Raw genomic sequence first — 24,146 nt, forward strand, 5'->3', positions numbered from 1 at the left:
CCTTTTAGCAGAGGCATCCGCTCAAAGTGACTCCAGGTGAGGCTCAGAACAACGGAAGCATAGCTATCCCTTCCTGTCAAGCCACACGGCCAAACTGTAGGTGCCACAATCTATATGGTAAAATGGCGTTAATGTTGGATAAAAGATTGTGCCAGGTGGTGTAAATTGCCATTGCCTGACTGACCTGAAGGACAATGCAATAACCTGGGTTGGCAATAATTGGACCCTATCAGAAACAAGCTCGTTTTGCAATTTGTGCATTCACAAACTATGGCGCTGTCCATGAGGTCATTTCAGGGTTGGGTTAGGTTCAGGTTGAATGGATTGGAAAACTGAAAAGTTTAGACAACAGTTAGGTTATAGGGATAAATGTTTACCCATAAATATTTTTATAAATAGGCCTATTTCAGTGATGCAATTAAAGCTTCATATTATCAGGCTATCGCTCCGGCAAAAATATGAAGAGGCTTCCACTCCTTCTCCTAGTGTAGGCATATAAGTTAAATGCATGTGAGTAAAGCGTGTTTAACAATGTTAAAGGGATATTTCCCACAATAAATTCAGCGATATCTGCTGGTAAATTGTTAAGACCTGCAGAGGCTTTATTTTACGAAAGGTAATAATAAAAATGTATTTGACCGAAGAAAACATGACAAATAAACCCTGTTTACTGCATATAAACAATTGAGTGATCATTTCGTTTTCCTATGATAAAGAAGTAATTCACCATTTAAAAATGTTGTGATAAAATACTGGTGAGTTCTCCATCTCCAGAAGCCTAGATGGAGCTGTTTCGTTGGAGGGGGTGGCTAAAGGGGCTTTAGGGAACCTGGGGAGAAGTGTCTGGCTTCAGACCAATGCTTCAGACCCAGCCTCAGGCCCACCTCCACCGACGGACCCCTTCCGGTACCCAACTTGGAGAAGAATGTCACATCCGAGTTTATTTACAGCAGAACGGATTGTACGATGCCTCATAATTTCACACGACATTTGCAAAGCACTTTGTAGAGACTGTACTTATCTGAGAATAGGGCATATTTTATTACATAATTGTGAGGAATTATTCATGAGCATGATCGCTAAAGTTAATTCAGTGGCATCAAAACATTACACCAAGCTTCCATCCTTTTATTATAAGAAATAGCTGCAATAAATGTTTTCATAAAACTATTGTGTTTTAATAATTATGTTGAATCATTCTTACAAAGCAGAGGTTAATAATATTTGAGTTACATCTCAAACACAAGTGATTTCCACACTCACTATTATATATTTTTTCTGGTAGAGCTACTTTATTTACCATGTTAAATAAATCGACCAAACGAGTTGTTGATAAATAATACACTTATTTATTAACGACAAGCGTGATAAAACATTAAACTGCGAAATATATATCCCCACGGGTCCTGTGGAGGCTTGTCGGGGTGGATGAGGTTATGATGTTCAGGGCAGCGTCACCAGGGGGGTGCGGCCTAAAGGACGTTCATTTTGGGTGTGGAGTCAACTCGCGTTATCCAGCGCCAAATTCAAACTGGGAGAAAGAAATATTGTGTTCCAGAGCGACAGAAAAGAAAAAGGGAACAAACAGACACCGCGCCTTGAGGTAAGTCAGTCCTTGAAACTATTCACTGAAAAGTAGGTTTTGGACGTTTCGCTTTTGTACTGAAATGATTCACGTTTTGAGACATTTAGTTAATCCCAGGAATCCCAGGAATTACTTTCATACACGAATGTGTTTCTTAAAAGAAAAATAGCGTGCTGAAAACAATTGTTTCTGCACTTTTGAATCTTGAGGGGGTTGCGGGTTGGGATTACCCATCATCAATAGATTCATTCGGACTAGTCAAAACGTTATCAATACCACTGAACGATAGAACACGATATATGTTACACATACAACGGCAAACCACCCATACACACAAAGTACAACGTGGCAAAAACCCAGAAAAATAATATAAACACCATGCCATTGATTCCATGTAATCAAAGCATGCATTGTGTCGCCGATTGGAATCTGAAAGCTTCGTCAACACTTTAACTATTCCCATTCGTCAAATAGGCTTTCCAGAGAGTGAGGTCTCTATATGATAATACTTTATTTATCCCCTGCTGTTATGATACTGATTTGACAAAACATGATACAATATACATAAATAATAGGCTGCTGCTAAGAATATTTCCCCGGATCACCCCAATGGCCTACATTATATAATTTGGCAAACACTTTCATTCTCGATGTCAAGAGACCATATCAAGAAACATGGTCTTCTTCTGTGTTCACATACTCCTAGTACTAATGCACGTTCCTCCTGATGTGGAAGGCAATAAACAGGAGGAGGGGGAGTAGGAGGAATGTGTTTTTTGGTGTCATAAAACAAAGTGCGTCACCTAGTATTGCCTTCAATGCTCTCCTCTCTCCTGTAGATCCTCTGAGCATGACGTCATCGATGATGACCGGATATGGCAAGGCCATGGTAGGGGTGTGGCGGGCACACACCGCCCTCGAGGAGTCTGATGAGGCAGAGGGCTCTCCAGAAGCCCCCAGCCGCTTCCGCAAGCTCCGCTCCTCGTCCTCGCTCGACTCCCTGCGGATGACTCTGAAGAAACGCCTTCCACTGCGCTCCGTCCAGACCAGCTCCCTTCCGGAGAACCCTACCTGGGAACCGGTGCGGGAGCCGACCAAACCGGGCACCATGGGCAAGCTAGCCCGCGGTGCCCGCCAATCTGTGGGCGGAGTCTACCAGGTATTGGCCAGTAATACTACATTTGTGTGGGCCCAACATAACGTAATAAAGATGACCTAAAGATATGGCCTATTATGATGCAAACAACGGGTTTGAATCATTATAGAGAGAGAAGGAAATTGGGTCTGATACCAGACCCATCCCCATACCTGAATGTAATGAGCCTCACTTTGTTTCGCCGTGACTACATCCATCACTAGTAACACATCTTTATTAAACATCTGACAATGCCAACAGTACATTCTAAAGAGAGGTCTATCGGTTCAAAATGATCAAGATGTGTCTTCCTCATAGGTGTCATAAAATGTTATCATAGATGATCAAGATAAGCCTTTTAACAAGCATTGCGTGAGCTCAATGCTTGAAGGAATTAACCCTTTCCTAACTATCTGTTGGCACTGTCTTGTCAGTTTGCGACTCCTGCATTGACCAAATCCTTTTTTCATGCGAGTGCTTTCCATCCATTTAAAGGATGACGCCCACCATATACACATACACAAGCATGTCCTCCTTCTCTGTGGTTCACAGCGGCTGCAGAGGAGCAGAGAAGCCAGGCAGGAGGAGTGTCTGGTGTCCACTCCCGGGCGAGTCGGAGAGCATGAGGAGGGTACTCCATCCACCTCTCGCACCCCTCAACGCACCCCGGGCCGACCTGTCACCCTGGTGGCCACACCAACCCCTCGCCGCACCCCCAGGGCTTGTGCCACGCCGGGACGAACCCCTGCGTCCAGGCGGCGGTCCGCGAAAAAGGGCACGCCTAAGGCCGGCGATGAGGCACGCGGGGTGAGGCCCAGAGGAGGCCGGAGGCAGCTTGTGCGTATGGCCGCTTTGAAGAGCCCCTTCGCCTCGCCCAACACGCAGAACCAGAGACGGTAGGCTCTGACGAGACCATGACGCACTCACCCTGTAGGCCCCGCTGTGTTCATTTGTTTTCAAGTGTTCTCTTGAAGAGTTTATATCCTTTGTGTTCAGTGACCTTATAAAGAAGAAGATTCAAGACTTAACCTACAGTGGTATTGAGATCCTCACATTTATACAAAAATATCTGTTGGGTGATACATCTTTACCTGTTTGCTGCTTGACAGGAAGTTTGACCAGGACCTGGAGAATGTGTCTAGTGGACTGAAGAGGCTCAAGCACCTTTCCAGGGCCTTCGACAGCTTCATTGGGAGAGACGACAGGTAACCCGACTTTATCAAACTATCACAACACACCGTGCAAATACTAAATGCATTCCAGGCCTGCCTTTGAATCAAGTTTCTTGAGCATGACGTTAAACTGATGATTGTGTGGTTAGGTTTACATTTATAGTTTTTTATTTATCATTTCATTATTAATCCACAGCTATCAGTATATTATCTAAGTCACGCTTGACTGTGTGTGTGTGTGTGTGTGTGTGTGTGTGTGTGTGTGTGTGTGTGTGTGTGTGTGTGTGTGTGTGTGTGTGTGTGTGTGTGTGTGTGTGTGTGTGTGTGTGACAGAATGGATTTACTAGTGTAAATCCATTCTGTTACATTATATAAAGGAAGGGGGAGAGAGACTACTCATCCGCCCAACTCAAGAATTCTAGTTTGCATAGCAGCTGGTCTGACCCCTTCACCCTGCCTTCTCCCCACTTGCATTCTTCCCGCCTAAATTTAAAACTGGGTCAGTGTCTCTGGTATCCCAGAGGGAAGGGGGCCCGTTGGAGCAGGAAGGGTGTGTGGCCATGGGAAGTGAAGCCAGATGAAGGACTCTGTTGTGTGGAGATCAGCTTCAGCTGCATTCCTGCCCATGCTGACGCTCATAATGCTGATACATTAGACAAGAGGATGACCTGGCTCTATGGATATATTGTGAGAGAAGGAGAAGTCATTGTGTGCAGTCAGCCTGGACGTTATCTGGATGTCTTTCATAACTAACTAAAGTGTTGGCCTGGACAAAAGAACCATTTTCCATTACCAAGTATATGTTCTCATCTAAATGACATCCAACCAAAACCTTTGTTTTTCTCCTGAAACAGGAATTTCAACTATTCCCAAATGACCGAGTAGTAATAAAGGTAAAGGCATCAGATTGGTGGTTTGGAAACAAACAGAAACAAAGGCATGATTTGATGGAGAATTGCTATATTATATTGTGTAACTTTCAGATAACGTGCATGAGAGCCCTGTGGCTGCATGGTAAAGCATGTTATCATCTTCTGTTCAACCTCCGAGAGTATCCTGAAAGTTTGTAAGGAACAGGTATCAAAGATGGCTCAATGTTGTCATCCCCAAATAAACAATTTGCAGCGGCAATACAGTTCTGCTGCTCACAAGTACCTGTCCGCCTTCTGGCAATGGGTGAATTTGTATGTTGCTTTGATGACACAGACCTCCATTCTCAATTTATCTAGAGATGGATTATTCTGATCAAAGTAACCAAATAGTCCTGGGGACTGTGATGGTTTAATATAATTTTGGCCACAAATGCGAGGCATACCTGCTGACGGCAGACCAGATGAAACCTCTGAGCAAGAGAAGAGTCCCTTTCATCATTGTTGGTCATTTGGAGATGTTGACCATAATAATAACAACGATTTTCAACAGCCTTTACCTTCTTGTTTCGTTCGACTTAACCAAATAATGCTTTAACACTGCCCCCTTGCTGTCAACACCGCCTATGTAAACGCCAAGAGTCCAGTCAGTTTGCCGTTACCGCCGCTTTCACCGTTTTCATGGTTCCAACAGCATTTACAACTGTAGCGCTCTCTTGCCAGGACCAACGGCCTGGAGCGCGTGGGGGGAGCCGTGATACGAAAGTTGGACCCGAACGGCAAACTGAGCCGCTCCAACCTGACCCGGCGCGCCACTAAGTTGTCGCACACGCTGGGAGAATTGGCTCACACCACCGCCAGCAACATCCGCAAAACCTAAACCCAACCGACAGCACCTCTTGCACTGTGATTTTAGTTGTCCCATTGACTTGGTATGTTCACACGGGAATTTTGTTGGGCATAAAGTCGGGGATATGTTTAAATCCGGTACCATTTGTGCTGTATTTTAGTCACTATTGCATAGTTATGTGTCTTGAGAGTCGTTCGTTTGGAGTTGGAGCTCTCGTTGTAGCTACAGTGTTCTGTTGTCATAGCGACCCACAGTGAAGGGAAGATGGTGTGGGAGATAGAGCTTTATGGACTTAATGCGCTGTTCTGTCTATCAGTGCACATTTTCCTGTTACATTGGAATACCAACCAAATGAAGTAGTTACTGAGTATTGTTTGTTACATTTATTTTTCTAGATTGTTGTTTACTGTTGCACTACTTTTTATATCAAACCTACGTAGAGTTTAGTCACCAAGGCCAAAAGTATCTGTTAACTAACACGTTTACTACTCATGGACAGAGAGGCTTTCCCTCTCCATTTCAATATGCAAGAATAATGATGCCTTATACGTTTCAGACACTATTTGATGTATTCCTTATATTATAGAATGCAAAGACATTTTTGTAGTTATTTACTCTTTTTTTCACGTTGGATTAGTACACCTATGAACGAATAATGTATGGGAATGCTGTCAATGCCCAGTCCATAATGTGATGTAATGATGCTGTGCATGGCAGTTTTCATGATCATGACTGAATCCCTCCAATTCATATTGTCATGGTGAAAGGGATCGACAAGCGTTTTTATAATAGATGTATCATGTGAAGCTTCACAATAAATGTTATACCTTTTTTAAATAACTGTCTGTGTTTCAATCATAGTTCTATGTCTCCCTCTGGTGCGACATATCATTATGTGCCCGAATCGTAACGTTATCCCTGCACTATTTAATGCGTTAGGTTTATCCCTCGTGGCGCTCTGTCCAGAGCGGCTACGCCCATTGTTACGACGCTCCGCCTACTTCTCTCCGGCTTTGTACCAAGCCCTAAAACCACGCTGCAGCTACCATCTCTGAGACAACGGGGCTGCTAAACATCCGAATATGGCTCTCCACGTACCCAAAGCTCCGGGCTTTGCCCAAATGTTAAAGGATGGTGCTAAGGTGAGACTGGAATGTCCGGACGATAGGTTTAGGTCAATGAAACAATCGTAAAAAAATCAGAGCTAATCTGTTAGCTGCCTTGTAAGGAAGCGGCTTGGTGCGTGGTCATGTGGGAGAGAGTTCTAGAAGACAGGCCGCTCGCGCCTCCTGATGCTACTGCATGTGTGGCCGCCTGTTTACAGTGTCCATTAACACCAGCATGCGGTATTCGTACACCTGTAGCTATCTGAAATAAACGTATTAATCTTTTGGTACGATAGGATGATTTTGTGAAAACCCTAACATTACCTAGCTAGATGTTGGCATGCTAACCAGCTACTCTTTACGGGCGATTCCTTCAGTCAGATATTGGGGCGACAGTTACGGCGTACACCTGATGAATTCTGTTTAAGAAATGCCATGCGTTTTTCTTATACCTAGATCTATTTGTGATATTTGTGTGGTGCTTTCCAAGATGACTCTTAACAATGGGTTTGAAGGGGCCCATCCCGTTCTGTAGCCGTAACAATCACCCTAGGGTTAACCCTCTTTGTGACAGGACGTCAAGTGTTTTTCGGGAATTATAAAGCTTTTTTCTTCTCGAATAAAATGTATATATGCCAGTTATACCCATACAAACGTAGTTATTTTCCTACCCCCGTAGCACTATTCTGGACTTGAGGAAGCTGTGTACCGTAACATCAAAGCCTGCAAGGAGCTGGCTCAGACGACACGCACTGCTTATGGACCAAATGGTAAGCATAGTCGTTAAACATGAATGATTGAGGTTTTTATATTTAAGAAACTTAGACATGGTATTCAATTGAAAGGATAGTCAAGTATTTTTTGTGTTGGATTGGCGGATATATTCTGGGTTCAAACCCCAATGTCTACTTTCGTGTAATGTTGTATTGGAAACAAGCTATTCAATAAGCAATGTGTGTTATCCACCCTTTCCGCAGGCATGAATAAAATGGTCATTAATCACCTGGAGAAGCTGTTTGTCACAAATGATGCAGCAACAATTCTGAGAGAACTTGAGGTAAAAATTGACCTATCAAAATCATTACTGGAATATTAATCCATCTGAATATCAATGTCCTTATGGCCATTGGATTAGAATGTTTAATTGTCATTGTCATTATCAGGTACAACATCCAGCAGCCAAGATGGTGGTGATGGCATCCCACATGCAAGAACAAGAGGTTGGAGACGGCACCAACTTTGTCCTTGTGTTTGCTGGAGCTCTCATGGAGCTGGCTGAGGAGCTTCTCAGGATGGGGCTCTCGGTGTCTGAGGTAAACACAGATCTTGCTGTTGAGCATTGATGATTACATCATTCGATTGATCACACACAAAATGGATAATGTGTTGCTTCATTATGAAACGCCAAACTAACACAGCCACTGCATTTAACACTTCAAAACAAGAGGAATTGACACTAGTGAATAAAAAATGCCTCGATTTGTCTTTTTCATCAGGTGATTGAAGGCTATGAGATTGCGTGCCACAAGGCTCTGGAGATCCTTCCTGACTGCGTGTGCACCTCTGCCAAGAACCTTCACGACATCACCGAGGCAACGGCTCTAATTCGCCCAGCCGTCATGAGCAAACAGTACGGCAACGAAGACTTCTTGGCCAACCTCATCGCTCAGGCCTGTGGTGAGTCAGGTTCCCTAGTCCATCTAAGATAGGATCCCTAGTCCATCTATCATAGGATCCCTAGTCCATCTAGCATAGGATCCCTAGTCCATCTAGCATAGGATCCCTAGTCCATCTAGCATAGGATCCCTAGTCCATCTAGCATAGGATCCCTAGTCCATCTAGCATAGGATCCCTAGTCCATCTAGCATAGGATCCCTGGTCCATCTTGTATAGTATCCCTCATGTATGGGAACCCGCTCCATCATGTATAGGAATCGTAATGGTGAAGCATCCACAACAATTCAGATGGTTATCGTTTCTGCTGCCATGTTGAAACTTTTCCTTCTTCTTTCAGTGTCCATCTTCCCAGAGTCTGGCAGTTTCAATGTTGATAGTGTCAGAGTATGCAAGATCTTAGTAAGTACCCATCACGTGCCCACAATGTGATTCTATGATGTTTGAAATATTGACTCTGGTATATTTTATTTGTTGTGTTTGTTTGAGTTGTTTAACTATTCAGAAAGGCTGAGGGACTAAACATCTCCCTATTTCCTGTAGGGTTGTGGTATCACAGCCTCCACCATGCTGCACGGCATGGTCTTCAAGAAGGAGTTGGAAGGAGACCTCACATCCGTCAAAGATGCCAATATCGCTGTATTCTCCTGCCCCTTTGACTGCATGGTGACAGAGACCAAAGTAAGCCTTCTTGATTATTATTTTTTTGTACTTGAAAGCTAATGCTGTTCTTTCATGTTGGCTTCAAATGTTAACTGATGTTTGTTTCTGTGGTTTGACCTTGTTGTTTTGTTGTTGAAAACCCATGAAATGCCATAGAGTATGTAGTACTGCGTGATAAAGTGCAGGAGGTATTAGTACTTGATTTAATATAACTGGAAACAAAGTACTGAATAACTGGAAACAAAGTACTAACTAAAAACAAAGTACTGAATGGGTTCAAAAGTGGGAAAATAATTGATCAAGTCAAACACGTGGTCTTACAATGGCTGTCTCGCAGGGAACGGTGTTGATAAAGAACGCCAAGGAGCTGATGAACTTCAGCAAAGGGGAGGAGGACATGATGGAGGCCCAGATGCAGGCCATCAAGGAGACGGGGGCCAACGTGGTGGTCACCGGGGGCAAGGTGGCCGACATGGCTCTGCACTACGCCAACAAGTACAACCTGATGGTCGTCCGGTAGGTTTACTTATCTTCGCCTGACCCCTCTGCATACACTAGCGGTCGCTTTGCATGACATGGTTAAGTTATATAAAAGTATAGAAGAAGCCTTTCAATAGGCTGTTTGACCCACAGTTGAAAGGTACTGGGTCTGAACCCCAATGTCCCCAGTTCTACCTGTTGCATCCTTGAGCAAGATGTCCAAACCCCTGTCTTGTGATTAATTACATGTATATTAAATGGTCAACTAAAAGTAAATGTAACTATAGAGTTAACGGTTGAGTTAAAGGTCATTGTGTTTGACCCAACGCAATCTGCTTCTTCACAACTAGATTGAATTCCAAGTGGGACCTCAGAAGGTTATGCAAAACAGTTGGAGCCATCGCCCTGCCCAGGATGGTGAGCTAGCCAGCATGTCTGCTTCCTGTTGATCATCCCCCCATCCCTCTACCCTTAAGTTGAACTAAATCAATCAGTCTGTCTAACTGGACCTTTTACCTTGATGCAGACCCCCCCGACCCCAGAGGAGATGGGTCACTGCGACAGCGTGTACCTGTCCGAGGTTGGAGACACCCAGGTGGTGGTGTTCAAGCATGGTGAGTCCTAGCGTCACACCACCCCTCAATTACCCCATTGCCATCAATTTAATCATATTGCCTTATGTATTTTTGTTATGGCTGTGTTATACAGCACTTATGCCAATACAATAAAGGCACTTATTGTTTTGTTTTTTTAATTATGTATTGCGCATTGAAAAATAATTTGATTGGAGTTTTCTCAAATCCAATAAGTAATTACGGTAGTAACTCCGAAATGCATTGTTTTCAACAATCTCGCCTCGGTATGACAGTTTAAAACTATGCATGTGTTTTTGCTTGTCAAAACCGATACAATTATGATGAACACTTGGATTGTGAGCTCTGAACTTGTTCATTACCGTTAACAATAATTTCTTCTTCATAATTACATAGGTTTAAGTTTAATCTTAAATTCAGTATTTGTATTGTATTACATTTTAAGAGAGCAATATAATAAAACCTGAAGAGCTCACATCCCTACTATCATGTTCTTATATCGTTCTAACAGAGAAGGAAGATGGTGCCATCGCCACGATGGTGCTCCGAGGCTCCACTGACAACTTGATGGACGACATCGAGAGGGCGGTAGACGATGGCGTCAACACCTTCAAGGTTCTGGTCAGGGTAAGTGGCTCCCCCTTAATCTCACAATCTAACAGAGTAATCAAGGTGGTAATGGACTCCCATACCCTGAGACAGTTTTTGTTCAATTGTGTACAATTAATAAAAAAAATGTTAATGCCAAACAATTCTTGTCGCCTGTTCCTCCATCCAGGACAAGAGGCTTCTACCTGGAGCCGGAGCCACAGAGATTGAGCTGGCCAAGCAGATCGCCGCCTACGGAGAAGTAAGCTTCCTCTAGGATCGCTTAGCCCTCCATGGAACAAAGATTTCTTCAGCCTATTTAAGCTATGAGCTAGTTAAAATGTTAAACATTGTGACATGTGTATAAACATTGTTTAAATATATATCTCCCCCTCTCTCTGTGAAGACGTGCCCTGGACTTGAGCAGTACGCCATCAAGAAGTTTGCGGAGGCGTTCGAGGCGGTTCCCCGTGCACTGGCAGAGAACTCTGGCGTCAAGGCCAACGAGCTGATCTCCAAGCTGTACGCTGAGCACCACAAGGGGGGCAAGAACATGGGCTTTGACATCGAGGTGCGTGTATAGTTCTCACACGAGAATGCCCTGTTCGTCCCACTTATCAAACATAGAATCTCCATTTTAATTGTAGTGATTAAGTATTAAATGTGCTTCTTGTGCTCTGTGACGGTCTCCAGGGAGAGGGCCCTGTTGTGAAGGACATGCTCGAAGCCGGTATTCTGGACCCATACCTGGTCAAACACTGGGGAATCAAACTGGCAACCAATGCCGCCATCACAGTCCTGAGAGTGGACCAGGTACACGCGTATATATATATTTTTTTCATTAATGCAACTACTTCAAAATTGTAAATGTGCTGTGACGTCATGGTACCTGATATCTGGTATGTGCCAAGCACCCATGAGTTTAAAGGACGGTCATCGCTGGACAGGAAGTAGTTGATCATCTTTGGTTTTAAGTGTCTCTGTACCCTTAGCGCAAACATGTTTTAATGGTGCATATTGTTAATTGAAACGGAGAAGCCGACACACTTCTCTCATGCGTTAACAGTGGGCTACCTGGTATTCAAAATCTTTTCTTAGTTTAAATGTCTTTAGCCGTTGTTGAAATGGAACAAAATCTCCCTCAAACCCTCCATCACTAGTAAAAAGGTATTATGTTATCAGTGGAGTCCAACACTCCTGGACAGTGTTGTTACACTAGGTTCAGTAGAGAACAATAGTTAAACTTCGAACAGTAATGAATCATATAGATACCCAGTGAACAGTATTGTAACAGTCAAGTGTTGGTTCACATGGAACGGTATAGTATACTATCAATGGTGCTGTTTCACATGGATCCGACTAGTGCTGTTACACATGGAACAGAAGTGAACAGTATTTTATCCATGGGCCAGATCATTATGGCTAAGGCTGCAGGGGGACCCAAAGCCCCTAAGCAGAGGGGCCACTGGGACGACGATGACGCACCCGAAAAGTTTGATACCCACCACTAGAGGGCGCTCACGCCCTCTCAGCAGGTGCTGGAATGAGAGTGATTTGAAAACCGGAACGTTCTGCACCAGTTTGACTCACTTGCTCGTGGCGTACTAAAGTGTGGTTTTATTCTGCTCGTGGCGTACTAAAGTGTGGTTTTATTCTGCTCATGGTGTACTAAAGTGTGGTTTTATTCTGCCCGTTACTAACATTGTGTGAATACTCACTTTTGTGTGATGAAATTTCCAACCAAATTGTACCTAAATGATTGAAAATCTCCAGAAATGGCCCTAACTTATCACTCACAATCACCCTGCCTCTGTAGAGAAAACACGTGTCGTCGCATGATGCATGCATTTTGGTTTAGTTTATTTTCAACCAATACTTGAATGTCATATTTTCTTGCTTGCGTTGGTATATTTAAAACTTGTGCAATGCGATATCACTCCGATATCCTATGCAGTTAATTGCGTGACCTTATTTAGTTATATTGGCACCTTTTTGTTTCTTTTTTTTGATTAGTGTGGGAAAAAAACGCCTTACTTGCCATGCATCAGGTTACTCCTTTAAGGACAAGTAAACTGCAGATGCCACCATAGCAAGGATCTCATCAGCTATTTTTTTCATTGAAGGTGGTTCCGCTTTTGAAGCCTTCTTGGTTCTAAACACTTTCAGGTAATTTAAGCCCTGCTAGTGTTTAGAACCAAGATGTCCGCTATAGGTGAACAAAACCCTTGGCTCACTGGAAGGGTAATATAATCTTCCTCATAACTGGTCTTCCTGCTTTAGGGTCTGGAGCATGGCTGTGTGAGTGTGGAGCCTTGTAGCTGGTCTCTAATCCGCCTCTCCTTTTCAGATCATCATGGCCAAACAGGCCGGCGGGCCCAAACCCCCTCCCCAGGGCAAGAAGGACTGGGACGATGAAGACTGAACCGTGACCTTATAACCTAAAGCCTGGCCCGATCCCTCCTTGCATTCTACACCCCCTTTTTTTTTCTACTGTTATTTAAAACGCAACAGTCTGGTTTACATCTGTAGCAAATGACCGTTAGTCAAGTACACCTGTTGAGAACGTACACCTGTTGAGAACGCACTGTCAGCTTTTTATGTTTCGAGTCACAAATAAAAAGTACCTTCGCCTTCATCTGTGGTTGGTCTACAGTTTTTATGGAAACCTGTCAGTCTTTCTGGGAGCAGAGTTTCCATAGCTTTAAGTTGAAGTGTTGAGACATCCACCTGGATCAGTTTAATGGAGGGATGATGTGGGCTATTAACCTCTTGAGATGAGGGCTATAGATGCAGTTGTAAAATACATTATGCTGAGACAGAGACTAATGGGATTCAAACTGGTTTTGTTTAGGGTTAGGGAACTTACCATATAGTTAAGCACCCTAACTATACATTAATTGAGCACATCTCTAGAAAATGGAATTAATTTCCAATTCAAAGATTATTTCCCCGGACAAATGGATGCAACATGATGCAAGTGACAAACACAAGTTCGATGATCACCTTTTAATCCATAAGATATACTGATCAAAGCCCCCCCGGGCCAAAAAATGGCACAAGCTATTTAAAGCACTTCGACTTTGTATTGTGCGCATCTTTAGTCCAATAAACACATTTTCAGTTATCGATATGCTATGGAACGCATACAAGAACATAGGCATTTTACAAGCAAATTCCATTTGTGTTACAAATCAGTGTAGAATTGTAATAAATTAATTTAACATGAACGTGATGTAGTTTATCAAAGATGACAATTTAATGTGGCAGGAGTCTATTTTTGAGGCAATCATCCTGCGTAGAGCGGAATGTAGGACAGGACACTGTGTGTGGGTTGGGATGGGGGGGGGGGGTTGGCGCTGGGGAGAGATTGCAGTTTCATTGGATAGAATAGACGTAGGCGGATTTACGTAGGCGCTGTCCGTAAAGGGGATTAACTTGTTTATCTCGTCGTATCTTGCATCTGTTTGTTGGTACACGCGAGGCATACTTTAATTACTAAACAATAACATACCGCCATAACAAGTGCTCCATAGACGAAGGCCTACTTAATTGTTTTGGCTATAACAGTCTTCGATCTACGCTGCGTTTGGAAGTGATCCGGACGCCACGGTACACGGCGCGTATTGCGATGCGAGTGCATGGTTGAGAGGAGGTCCCCCTATGAGGTCGCTGTGGTGATCACCGTCCGGAGATGGGGGCCGATGCCAGTAGAACTAGGAAGGTGAGTGTCTGGATTGTTGTCATGTCATTGTGCAGTGTTGAGTTCCCGAGGATGTGCCACAATTAAAACAGGGCAAGCAACTACATGTTCTACTTTAGTCACTCCATAATTGCGCCTGCCAAATACAACACACCGCACCGGATAATATAGTCACTTCACACATATCAGTGGAATTTGGAGAAATAATGTATATTCGATATTCCATTAACAAAAGTACTGTGTGCAAGGGTTGACATGCTATATGTTTTTCTGAATTACACATCGTTGCGGCATAATGACATTTTGCATGCTTGAGCGCACTCATCTTGCGCCAGAGAGCAGCGAATCGTATATGGCGCCCTAGGGAAGTTCACAGGGTGACTAGTGACTACTATATAGGCCTACGTATGTGGGGCACGGAGAATGTTCGACTGGAAGAAGAAAATATGCCTCCCTATCTCATCTCAGCATAAAAAATATAACTTGGTCTTTATACTTCTATGTGTGAAATTTGACAGGAGACCGGGGTCGAACTTGAATTATTCTCCAAACAATATGATTATGATAACCTTGGATACACAGGGTTATACATCTCAAGGTCAAAGATTTGGGTGGCCTTACTGCCACCTAGCCAATGATGTATTATTTCGCAACTAACGCATAAATCCAAGGCATTGCGGGTGATAAACACCTCTGGAGGGTCCACCGTTGTGGACTCGCTCTCTCAGGCCTCAGATGGTCGATCTCACCCCGTTCAATTCAGTATTTCAGACCAATGGCACAACGCTTATGATGGCGGCAGGGGTTCCCCTGAGGGCCAGTGCCCGAGGGGAAGTCACCAAGGGCATGTTGCATGGCCAATGAAACGCTGCCATTCTCTCCTGGGCCCCTTCAGAGGCCCAGCGAGGACGAGCAGAGCTCCTCCGGGTGGCGTGGCTTCCTCTCTGGGGTGGGCCTGTCTCTGCCGGGGGGGTTGTGCCACCTGACCCCGACGGCCCTGCGTCTGGGCCCTCGGAGGATGCTCCAGGCCAAGGCCCCTGACATCCCCGACCACGTGCTGCGCCTGGCAGGGGTGGGACCCGACAGGCTGAGGGCTGAGTGGAGCCTGCCCAACTTCATCTCCATGTTCCTGCCTGAGTTTCCCCACAGGAGCGGCCCTGGACCCCAGGACTTCCAGGTAGGCCTCAAGACCAAGGTGTGGTGAAGCTTTGGGTAAATCCTATATCCACCTCTGTTAGATCGGAAAAATTCACCTCCTTCCCCGGACTGCCTTTCCTCTTACACCAACTTCCTCTTAATCCTCACCCCTTCCTTGTCTTAAGGCCGATTTAGGGTCGTTTTAGACGCAGAGACGTAAGCACGTAATTTACACAAGGGACTTGTTTTAGACAAGTTTTGATTTACGGTTCCTTTAAGGTTCCTTAAGGATTGCGCGTGTTGCAAGGGGATTCTCCGCCAGAACAGTAGGGGGAGCAACGAACGAATCTGTGGGCGTGGAAGTGGAAATCGCTGGCTTGTTTATATTTATAATTATCATAATTCGTTCTTGTGTTTTCTTCTTCTCCTTCTTCCAAATTCTTCATTCGCTTCTGTCACGGCCTTTTAAAAATGGCGCTATTATGCTGTAAAACCGGAAATGTGAGACTCCTGAAAGGATGTGGTTAGCTGGCCAATCACAGTCTTTGCGAGCTGCGTAGGGCCGTAGTGTTTTAGTGGCATAGTCAGGAATTTTGGCCGACGCACTTAAGCACGTAAGGGGGGATATTTTACCGCGCAAGGGGGGGTTATGTATCTTACGTGCTTACGCGTTACGTCTAAAACAGAGCATATATCGGCCTTTAATCCTCACCTCCGTTATTCCTTCTCTCTTCTTCCCCACCTCCTCTTTCTCCCCCCCCCCCCCCTGGCTCTTCTCTACCTCCATTCCTCCTCCTCTTCCTCCATTCCAACTCCTCTCCACCTCCTCCTCTTCCTCCCTGCCTCTTCTCTTCCTCCATTTCTCCCCTTCTTCCCACCTCCTCTCTTTCTCTCCTCTTCCTCAGCTCCACCTCTTCATCTCCGGTCATTCTTCTCTACCTACTTCCTCTTCTCCCGACCTCCTGTATTCCTCATCACCTCCTCTCTTCCTCCTCAGCTTCGTCTTCCTCTATCTTCTTCCTCTCCTCCTCTCTGCCTCCTCACCTGATTGGCCACCTCCACAAGATCAGAAAGTCCTAAACAGCGATGCTTCTCTGCAGTGTTGGCAACGAGAAAAGACGTTACTACTACAACCATTAATACTTTATCTCCTTGCATTTTCACTATATATTTCTCGATGTTCTCCACTGCTTTACTTTGTTATTCTACCTCTTTATATATTAATACCACGGCTTGTCTCTACTCTCCTGTGACACGCTACTATGGCACCTACTTCCTCTCTTCCTCCTCACCTCCTCCTCTTCCTCCCCAACTCCTCCTCTTCCTCACCTCCTCTTCTTCCACCCCATCTCCTCTCTTCATTACCTCCTCCTCTTTCTCTCCTCTTCCTCCCCATCCTTCTCTAACCTCCTTCCTCTTCGCCTAATCTCCTCTCTTCCTCCTCACCTGATTGGCTACCTCCGCAAGATCAGAAAGTCCTAAGCAGCGATGCTTCTCTGCAGTGATGAAAAAAACGACCATTACTACTACTACCATTAATAGTCTGTCTCTGTACTTCTACCTTTTTATACATGAATGCTCTCCTGTGACACGCTACAGGTGCTCGGTTACATTGCCAAAGGATCTTTCGGACCCATCCTGAAGGTCAAAGACAAGGTCAAACAGAAAATCTACGCAGTCAAGGTGACAGATTAGTCATTCATTCTGAAACTGAAGTTATATCATAATATTTTAATAAATGTTTTGCGTTCTTTTTAACCCAGAGAGGCCATAACAAATGTTTTTCTCTTCTTTCTTAAAGGTTATACCCAAGTCGGAGATCTTGAGGCATGGTGTTCTGGAACAATCTAAAGAGGAAGTCATAGTCCAGGTATGACACTGAGATAGACCACAGGAGGGACAGGGAGTTCATGACCTCACCAGGGGCGGCATCGACATTCTATTCTCCATTCTACAGTACTATGTGCGAACAAAGTAACATGTATAGTTCAAATCCAGCAGAGCTGACCATTCAGAGACCTCTGTTGACCCTGTCACATGGATGCTACACCAGTTGCCCCCGGTAGCACTGGTTACAATGTCCATCTGCTGCCATCTGGCTTGCTGGGCTCAAGCGTGTTGGCCAAAGGCTACTTCCAAACCCTTGTTTCAGACAGAAGGCCAAGCCTAGCCCAGGCGCTCCCTTAACCACTGGTCGCAATGGAGATGTGTTTCAGGTTGACCTTTCACCTTTTGCCCTCAGCGTCAGGTCCATCACCCATTCGTCCTTGACCTCCAGGACTGCTGGCAGACCCAGCGCCACCTCTACATTAGTGAGTCACATGGATAGAAGTGACCCAGCCCTGCCCAATCGCCCTGTTCCCTCACCTCCCTCTCCCTCACCTCCCCACCACTAGCATGTATGCCAGTTTGTAGATGTAGCCCTGGCCAGTAAGTAGTACAGCCCTGGTCAGTATGTAGTCATTGCCCTGGGCAGTATATGTAGTCAGAGCCTTGGTCAGTTTGTAATCAGAGCCCTGGTCAGTATGTAGTCAGAGCCCTGGTCAGTTTATAATCAGAGCCCTGGTCAGTATGTAGTCAGAGCCCTGGTCAGTTTGTAATCAGAGCCCTGGTCAGTATGTAGTCAGAGCCCTGGTCAGTTCGTAATCAGAGCCCTGGTCAGTATGTAGTCAGAGCCCTGGTCAGTATGTAGTCAGAGCCCTGGTCAGTATGTAGTCAGAGCCCTGTTCAGTATGTAGTCATTGCCCTGGGCAGTATGTAGTCAGATCCCTGGTCAGTATGTAGTCAGAGCCCTGTTCAGTATGTAGTCATTGCCCTGGACAGTATGTAGTCAGAGCCCTGGCCAGTATGAACTCTTGGCATTGTCCCAGTGTAGCTTTCCCTCTAGTCACTACATAGTTATATCTGTGGCCTTCATACTGCTTCATAAAGTATACATAGTGGTTGGTTTGCTGCTCCTTCAGATACTAGGTATACATAGTGATTGGTTTTCTGGTCCTTCAGATACTAGGTATACATAGTGATTGGTTTTCCGGTCCTTCAGATACCAGGTATACATAGTGGTGGGTTTGCGAATGCTGCCTCCCCCCTTGTTTTCTCCCATGAAACCACTGGCTGAGAATGTGTAACCCAGTTTGCCTCCCACTCCACCAACGTCCCAATTGTGGAAGATATGCTATTTGATGAAATCACAAAAGTGTGCGAGAGCTCCTCTCCTCTCCTCTCCTCTCCTCTCCTCTCCTCTGCTCTGCTCTGCTCTCCTCCCAGGTAAACTCTATTTATACAGGCCTGTACCTCACCTACAGTCTCTGAGGACCTCACCGGACCACCACCTCCCCCCTCACCACCTTCTCACCCAGAGCCCTGCTTTGTGTTTTTACATCTAGCAGAAGACGTTTCCCCAATGATTGTCCCATTGAATACGTAAAGCTATCCTCACTGCTTCCTCCTCACCTCCCTCACCTTTCTAGCCTCCCTGAGTGCCTCTCAACCCGCTGCGTGACCCCTTAAAGGGGACCTATTATGCTTTTTCGACTTTTATGACCTTTAAACGTTGTTATAATGAATGATAGTCATGTTTAACCACCTACAAAAAACGATGTAGATTTTCGGGAAACTCTTCCTCTCATCTTGGCGCTTTCAGCCTTCTCTGTCAACGCTCGGTTTCGTCCTTCTCCGCCCGCTCGCCCCCCTACCTGCCAACCCAACTCTGTTGTGATGGGTTACCTTCCTTGAAGCGCGCGCGTGCGGGCAGATTTGACCAGGCATATGGGGGCGCGGCAGGAGTGCCTCTACGTAGATGATTTCCCGGAAATGTGAACAAGTGAATCGCAAACGTTGTCCCGAGTGTTTAGCGCTCTGCACAGCCACCTCAGTCTGTCAGCAGGGAACACGTCGACATGCATGTACGTCATTATTTGACACTTTAGTATGGTTAAACATGACTATCAATCATTATAACAACGTTTATAGGTCATAAAAGTCGAAAAAGCATGATAGGTCCCCTTTAAGTTACCCCAATATATACTATGTCCATATTGTCAGTGTTATATGATCATGTGTGTTTCTGCTATTGACGTGTATGTACTTTTATTGACTATGTGCACTTCATTTGTACATTGTTCTCGGGTACCTTGAAAAGTTGCTTTTAAAATAAATGTATTATTATTTAAGTCTGTGTCTGCTCCCTCAGTGTGTGACTACTGCAGCACAGGGGACCTGTACACGTACTGGGTGATGATTGGTCGGTTCTCAGAGGACACCGTGAGGGTGTACGCCGCTGAGCTGGGAAGTGCTCTGGGTGAGTAGACTGCAGGATAGAATACAATACAATAGAACTGCATTGTTATTATTCAACAAAGGGGTATGCTTTCATTTAGCGGTGGCTTGTATCCAAAGTGACCCACAGCGAAGACATTTTTAGATGCATGGCATAGATGAATCAGATAGGAGTTGGGCAACTTGCTCAGAGATGCCTGCCAACATTGGGGTTCAAAGATTTATTTTCTTCTCAGAAACATTTGCAACATATGCAATGAAGTCTGTGTTGTTTACATTTTCTTTTTTAAATAACCATTTACTGTGATGCTCACTTCATCCTTTACAGAGATACATAAATGATGAAATAAAAGTGAAATTGAATATGTACGTTGTACGGTATATGAACGGTTGTCTTTTCTGAACTGTATTTGTTTGAAAAAATTCTTGTTTTCTCAGGATTTCTTCATGATTTCGGAGTCATTCACAGAGATGTGAAGGCAAGTGTGGAAAGAAATTATTATTATATCATAATTATATATATACGCTTCTATTAATCAATTCTACATAAGGGCATTGGATTAATGATTTTAATATAGTATAACATTTTTTGTTTCATGAAAACCAAACTATTTAAATACTCCTGATTATTTATTTATTTTTACATTCAGATGGAGAACATCCTGCTTACAGAAAATGGTAAAAGCATTACATTTGTTTGTTCGTCCAACAGAAAGCGCTATTACATCAGTTTGTTTCTTAGCCTCCACCAGGGCGCTATTGCATCGGTCGGTTTTTGGGTAGATGGTAACCAGAGAACGCTAAACGTGGGGACAAAAAAAGTACATTCAAGAACACAGTCCTGACATTACATGGCTGGCATCACTTAATTAACATTGCTTTACAAAAAAGAGGCCTACACTTCTCCTAGATGTACCACTTTCTATGTATCCCTGTACTAACTATATATCAAGGACTCACAATAATGATGCGGTACAAACACAGACCACTTGAAACATATAATAATATATTTATTGCTATTAAGTAAAACGTGTCAGTTCACGTTATAGATGCTAGTATAGCATATTCAATTCTATGTACCATTTTCACAAAATAAGTTATATAACCTTTATATCTGATGTTGTACAGGCCACCTCCGTTTAGCAGATTTTGGTTTGTCCCGTCGGCTGGAGCGGGGTGGACGGGCCTTCACCATCTGTGGAACCATCCAGTACATGGGTGAGAAACACTAAGTTTCGTATTGCATACTTGAAGTATAATAGCTTAACCTATTTAATGCTAAAGATTTATACTCATAAATGTTCTCATGTAGCGACAGTAGTAAAGTGAAAGTTTTTTGGTGAGGAGACAAGTCTACATGGTTTGCTACATAAGTATTGTCTCTGTCAGCTCCTGAGGTTCTGAGTGGTGGACCCTACAACCACGCCGCTGATTGGTGGTCCCTGGGCATCCTCCTCTTCTCATTGGTTACTGGAAGGGTAAGGCACATAATTTGCGTCCGAACAGTGGAAAAAGTTTTATTTGAGTCCTCCCATGTAGAAGCTACAATCATGCTAAACACACATATGCCCCCCCTCTCCCCTCAGTTCCCCGTGGCTCCAGAGGTGGACCACTGCCTGATGCTGCGGAAGGTGCGCTGTTTCCCCTACGAGATGCCCCTGGACCTGACCCCCCCTCTAGTCATACTCATCACAGAGGTAACACAACCTTTACCGGGACCTGCCACGTTCTGCTAGGCTATGGAAAAATCATAATCCCGATTATTTTGGTCAATAATGAAATTACGATTATTCAAACGATTATTGTTGATGATCATGATGCATTTTTTCAGCATTTCTCTTCAAAAAAACACTTAGTATCATTGACATTTCCCCCTGAAAAAATAAACAAAATGTTCAAATAGAAAAGGTTTGGATCGAAAATAATGTACAAAAATGTATCCGGCTGTTCTGCAATTTCTATAAGGCATTGAATGAAAGAATAAATATATATAAATGGAAATAAATATATATATTATCAATAAATATATATAGCACAGCGTGATGGCAATAATTGCAGCCTGTAACCTCAGTATTTGGTAGCGTAACAGTCTGGAGTGGGTAGTTTGACGCAGTCCTCTTTTCCACAGCTGCTGTGTAAGACGCCAGCGAGACGTCTCAGGACGCTGGAGCGGTTCAGGCGGCAGACCTTCTTCCATGGAACCACGTCGGACCTGGTCCTGCTCCAGCGCCAGCCCGTTGATGTACTGGACCTTCTCGGATACGGATTAGATTAGATTAGATGGGAAATTATTGCTGTATGTTTAGACATAGAATTTGGGCCTATATTCAGGCCATTGTTTTGAGGTATTGTACATAAGTATTTAATGTAGTAGTAGTAGTAGTATGATAATACATGTAGTATTAGTAGTATAATATATGTGATTAGTAAACAGCTGGAGAAGGGATTTATTCAGGTGTGATTCAAGAGTTATTCAGAAATTAATCGGGTTATTCAGAGATTAATCAGGGGTTATTGAGAGATTAATCAGGGGTTATTGAGAGATTAATCAGGGGTTATTCACAGATTAATCAGGGGTTATTGAGAGATTAATCAGGGGTTATTCAGAGATTAATCAGCGGTTATTCAGAGATTAATCAGAGGATATTCAGAGATTAATCAAGGGTTATTCAGAGATTAATCAGGGGTTGTTCAGAGATTGATCAGGGGTTATTCAGAGATTGATCAGGGGTTATTCAGAGATTGATCAGGGGTTATTCAGAGATTAACCAGGGGTTATTCAGCAGTATATTTCTCTATTCTCTGCTCTCCAGGTGATCCTAGAGCTGAGAGAGAGACCGGACCGCTCTGCCAAGGCTCGGCGAGGGCTCACCTTGTCCCTGCAGCCTTTCCGGGGCTTCGACTACGACTCTCTGCTCAGCCCACCCGAGACCCCCGTTGCACACCCGGATGAGCTCACACAGACCCTTCCCTCCTCCGCCCCGCCTGGCCCAGGGCAGCCCCTCGATGACCCCACACAGAGCGACCCTGCCTCCGGCCTGCCTGGCCCAGCGAGCCTGCTCCTGCGTCAGGCGTCGGTGGAAACCGTCTCTAGGTGTGAGGTGTTTGTGTGAAGAAACTTGTGGATTGGTAGTAGTACCAATATGACAATTACAAGGCTACTTATTTGAACTCACACAGAGGGATAACACTGTGTAAAGCGTGGTGGGGGAGCTTCCTGCGACCAATCGGTCTAGTTAAATTACCTTGACTTTCATTCCTTTTTTGTAACCGTGCGGCTACATGCACGTATCCCGAAATAATTTGCCTTCCTGTGATGAATACGCAACCCTTCATCACATTGGTTTACATACTGTTACTGATATTTTCCTAGAACAATATATTTGTTACAACAGGACAGAAAATCACAGGATGAGTTAAAGCAATCTCCTTCCTATCTTGGTTGATCAGGTATTTTTCTTTCAAGGTAACTACACATTTTGTAGACCTTGAATTCTCTGTCTGATTATTATGGAGATCAGTCTCAAACAATATGAGCAGCACAGTGTGATCTGTCCATATTCTAGGGGTAGACAACATGGGCCTATACATATATGCAATATTTTTTAGAAAGGTGATTGTTTGCCCACTTCAAACTATCAGTGTATTCCAACCTAGCTGAGTTATTTATGATTTAAAGACTAACAAAGAAAATTACTATGACAAGTATTTAAACATCAGAATGTTGTCCTGGATGCAGGTTGAAGGATACAACACTGTTGGCAAAATAGTTTTTATTTATTATTTTATAAAAAAATAAATAACCAAAAAACGTAAAACATAGGCATGCTTCCATCTGTAGTCCTTCCATAAGACTCTCCAAGACCGCCAACTGCCTGAAGTCTAGCCCCGTCCCACACAACTGCCCCTATATATTATATTTATATTATGCATGACATATTATATATTCAGATGTGAATGCCTTTTTCTTATGTTTTGGACTGATTCCCCTCGACATTCATGACATTGCGCCTGAAGAGCACATTGTGGGTTTCCCCCCGTGTCTCCGAAATGTACAATTCTTTTTTATTTCCTAAAAGCCACTGGGACTGTAAATAATTGTTATATTATTGGCAATAAATAAACAATTTATAAAACAAGTTATTGTTTATTTGTTGTTGGTTAATTTATTGTTTACTTCAAAAGTAACAATGATACTAGTTATAGGGCTGTTTTATGAAGACAAAGGCTTCGGTTCCTTAATGCATCTTCTGAACATCAGAATCAAATATTTTCTTATTGAAAGAAATGACCCAGGATGCCTCAGTTTTAAATGC

The 24,146-nt window shown here is 43.9% G+C and overlaps 4 protein-coding genes and 1 long non-coding RNA gene across 8 annotated transcripts in view; 4 read left to right on the forward strand and 1 right to left on the reverse strand.

The window, feature by feature from the left end:
* The window catches only part of LOC130385249 (glutamate receptor 4), a 1,260,456-nt gene that overhangs the window by 1,115,873 nt on the left and 120,437 nt on the right, over window positions 1-24,146 (forward strand). The window lies entirely within an intron of this gene.
* On the forward strand, window positions 1,435-6,445 carry LOC130385293 (uncharacterized). 2 transcript variants are annotated; one of them, XM_056593752.1, is made up of 6 exons: window positions 1,435-1,603; window positions 2,425-2,744; window positions 3,273-3,616; window positions 3,830-3,925; window positions 4,747-4,785; window positions 5,485-5,574. In XM_056593752.1, exons 2-5 carry the CDS (start codon window positions 2,436-2,438, stop codon window positions 4,775-4,777), a joined length of 780 nt encoding a protein of 259 aa, XP_056449727.1. In that variant the 5' UTR covers window positions 1,435-1,603; window positions 2,425-2,435; the 3' UTR covers window positions 4,778-4,785; window positions 5,485-5,574. The 2 variants fall into 2 exon arrangements, with proteins under 2 accessions (XP_056449727.1, XP_056449726.1); XM_056593751.1 differs by lacking the exon at window positions 4,747-4,785 and having other exon boundaries at window positions 1,437-1,603; window positions 5,485-6,445.
* On the forward strand, window positions 6,565-13,370 carry cct8 (chaperonin containing TCP1, subunit 8 (theta)). 2 transcript variants are annotated; one of them, XM_056593700.1, is made up of 16 exons: window positions 6,576-6,753; window positions 7,397-7,487; window positions 7,695-7,774; window positions 7,881-8,030; window positions 8,214-8,394; window positions 8,732-8,793; window positions 8,935-9,072; window positions 9,392-9,570; window positions 9,885-9,951; window positions 10,061-10,148; window positions 10,639-10,754; window positions 10,906-10,977; window positions 11,122-11,286; window positions 11,409-11,528; window positions 12,128-12,250; window positions 13,063-13,151. In XM_056593700.1, the coding sequence occupies exons 1-15, from the start codon at window positions 6,694-6,696 to the stop codon at window positions 12,224-12,226; spliced, it is 1,668 nt and encodes a 555-aa protein (XP_056449675.1). In that variant the 5' UTR covers window positions 6,576-6,693; the 3' UTR covers window positions 12,227-12,250; window positions 13,063-13,151. The 2 variants fall into 2 exon arrangements, with proteins under 2 accessions (XP_056449676.1, XP_056449675.1); XM_056593701.1 differs by lacking the exon at window positions 12,128-12,250 and having other exon boundaries at window positions 6,565-6,753; window positions 13,063-13,370.
* rskrb (ribosomal protein S6 kinase related b) lies at window positions 14,131-23,988 on the forward strand. Its single transcript, XM_056593767.1, has 13 exons — window positions 14,131-14,436; window positions 15,311-15,592; window positions 17,152-17,235; window positions 17,354-17,422; window positions 17,795-17,864; window positions 19,745-19,852; window positions 20,269-20,309; window positions 20,481-20,508; window positions 20,959-21,048; window positions 21,220-21,308; window positions 21,417-21,527; window positions 21,959-22,072; window positions 22,644-23,988. Exons 1-13 carry the CDS (start codon window positions 14,407-14,409, stop codon window positions 22,941-22,943), a joined length of 1,416 nt encoding a protein of 471 aa, XP_056449742.1. The 5' UTR covers window positions 14,131-14,406; the 3' UTR covers window positions 22,944-23,988.
* On the reverse strand, window positions 20,456-22,079 carry LOC130385313 (uncharacterized). The gene is made up of 3 exons (XR_008895992.1): window positions 21,897-22,079; window positions 20,937-21,025; window positions 20,456-20,630 (listed from the first exon to the last, which is right to left on the reverse strand). It is a non-coding gene; the product is annotated as an uncharacterized LOC130385313 (long non-coding RNA).

Source organism: Gadus chalcogrammus, chromosome 7, assembly GCF_026213295.1.
Source record: "Gadus chalcogrammus isolate NIFS_2021 chromosome 7, NIFS_Gcha_1.0, whole genome shotgun sequence".
Lineage (NCBI taxonomy): Eukaryota > Metazoa > Chordata > Actinopteri > Gadiformes > Gadidae > Gadus > Gadus chalcogrammus.